Source organism: Penaeus monodon, chromosome 33 (genome assembly GCF_015228065.2).
Source record: "Penaeus monodon isolate SGIC_2016 chromosome 33, NSTDA_Pmon_1, whole genome shotgun sequence".
NCBI lineage: Eukaryota > Metazoa > Arthropoda > Malacostraca > Decapoda > Penaeidae > Penaeus > Penaeus monodon.
The window spans coordinates 10,873,275-10,874,775 of NC_051418.1; the positions used below are offsets into that span (position 1 = coordinate 10,873,275).

General features: G+C 31.6%; 1 protein-coding gene across 1 annotated transcript in view; it reads left to right on the forward strand.

Moving 5' to 3' along the window:
- Window positions 1–1,101, forward strand: part of LOC119594019 (putative RNA polymerase II subunit B1 CTD phosphatase RPAP2) — a gene marked incomplete at its 5' end in the record, with an annotated part of 4,432 nt that extends 3,331 nt beyond the window's left edge. The window contains 1 exon segment of the mRNA XM_037943047.1: window positions 512–1,101. Within this exon segment, the coding sequence (XP_037798975.1) occupies window positions 512–953 (442 nt within the window).
- Window positions 1,102–1,501: the final 400 nt, after the last annotated feature.

The following is a 1,501-nucleotide window of genomic DNA, read 5'->3' on the forward strand; positions in this document are numbered from 1 at the left end:
CTCATAATTAAATATATATGATCAAATATATATCATGTTATTTGGCAGCCTTAGTATAGAGTGCATTCAGTTACGATATATATAAAACTGTGGGATATCAGTAAACATAATTCCCCTAACTAATTTGAAGCAGATTTACTATTCAGATAATAATTATTATAAAGAAAACAAAACAGTAAAGTATTATAACTAGTGCTGTTAGGGGTGTCACCAGAGTGGGGGTTGCAAGGAGGCTGTACCCACACTACCACATTTATTCAATCTGTCAGGGGATAGTCTCTAAGTTCACGAGTCAGTGAGCTTCACCATGTATTCTATAGTGCCCGTAACATAATTTATCCTAGGTACAGCACTAAAAGATTACATTTTGATGTGGTACTGCTGCTCTTACATATATTACAGTACTGAATGATCCAATTTACATTTACTAGGCATGCTTACAATACTCACTTAACTAATCTGCTTAAAATTTTAACCTCTCCAACTAACGTTATCATCTTTGCTCTTACAGGTTAAGCATCCGGTATCCTGTTATTAGTGCAGCAATGAAGACTGAAAAGTATTGTGAACTTCAGGAAAACGTCATATCAGGTTTTGGTCTAGACATTGGATACATGTCACGTATTGTCACATATCTCACTGAAATCCAGCCTATAATCAGTAAAAATTATAGAAATAATATTGAAAACAAGGAAAATAAAGATATAGCAAGAACAATGTCTAATGAAGATGCAACAATAAATAATCAGAGAGATTTAGCAAATACAGTGATTGCAGATGAAAGACCATTTACATCAGGAAAACAGATTGCTAAAGTATATGATTTAGCTGAAAATATTAAAGAAGTGAACACACAAGAAAAAAGTTGTTTGCAGCATGATGAAACAGAGCAGTCACTCAGACAAGAAATGGACACCTGCATGAAAAGTACGTCAATCGAGGAACTTGACTAAGAAGGAATCCTGCTTAATACTGTATATTTTGTATATTTTAGTTTCAAAATGTTATATATTTTTTGGACTTGGAGAATGTTTTTAAAAAATTCATACATAAGGAACAGTATGTTTATTTCTAAGATACAAGACATAAATATGGATAATGGATTTTTTTTCTTTCTCTCTTATAACAGGCTGTAGTTTTATAGATGTTCAAAATAAAAGTTGAAAATTAATAAAAAAAATTTCAGTGATTACTAACCAACACATAAGGAGTTAATTGAGTGATTCCTATCTAATAATTCTTACTTTGATTTTTTTTTTACTGTGTTAATATAACAGCAAAAATGCTTATTTTGATTTAGCAGACCTACATCATGTATAACAGTGTGTAAAATTGAAGCAGTAAAAAATGAGGAATCATATTAGCATGTCAAACACCAGACATATGTGGTTTTATAATCTGCAAGCCTATGGGGCCTAGGCACTATTGAAATGTACTCTTAAGCAGGACTAAGCAGGAATACAGGTAAATCATCTACAGTTACACACATTTTATATAAACT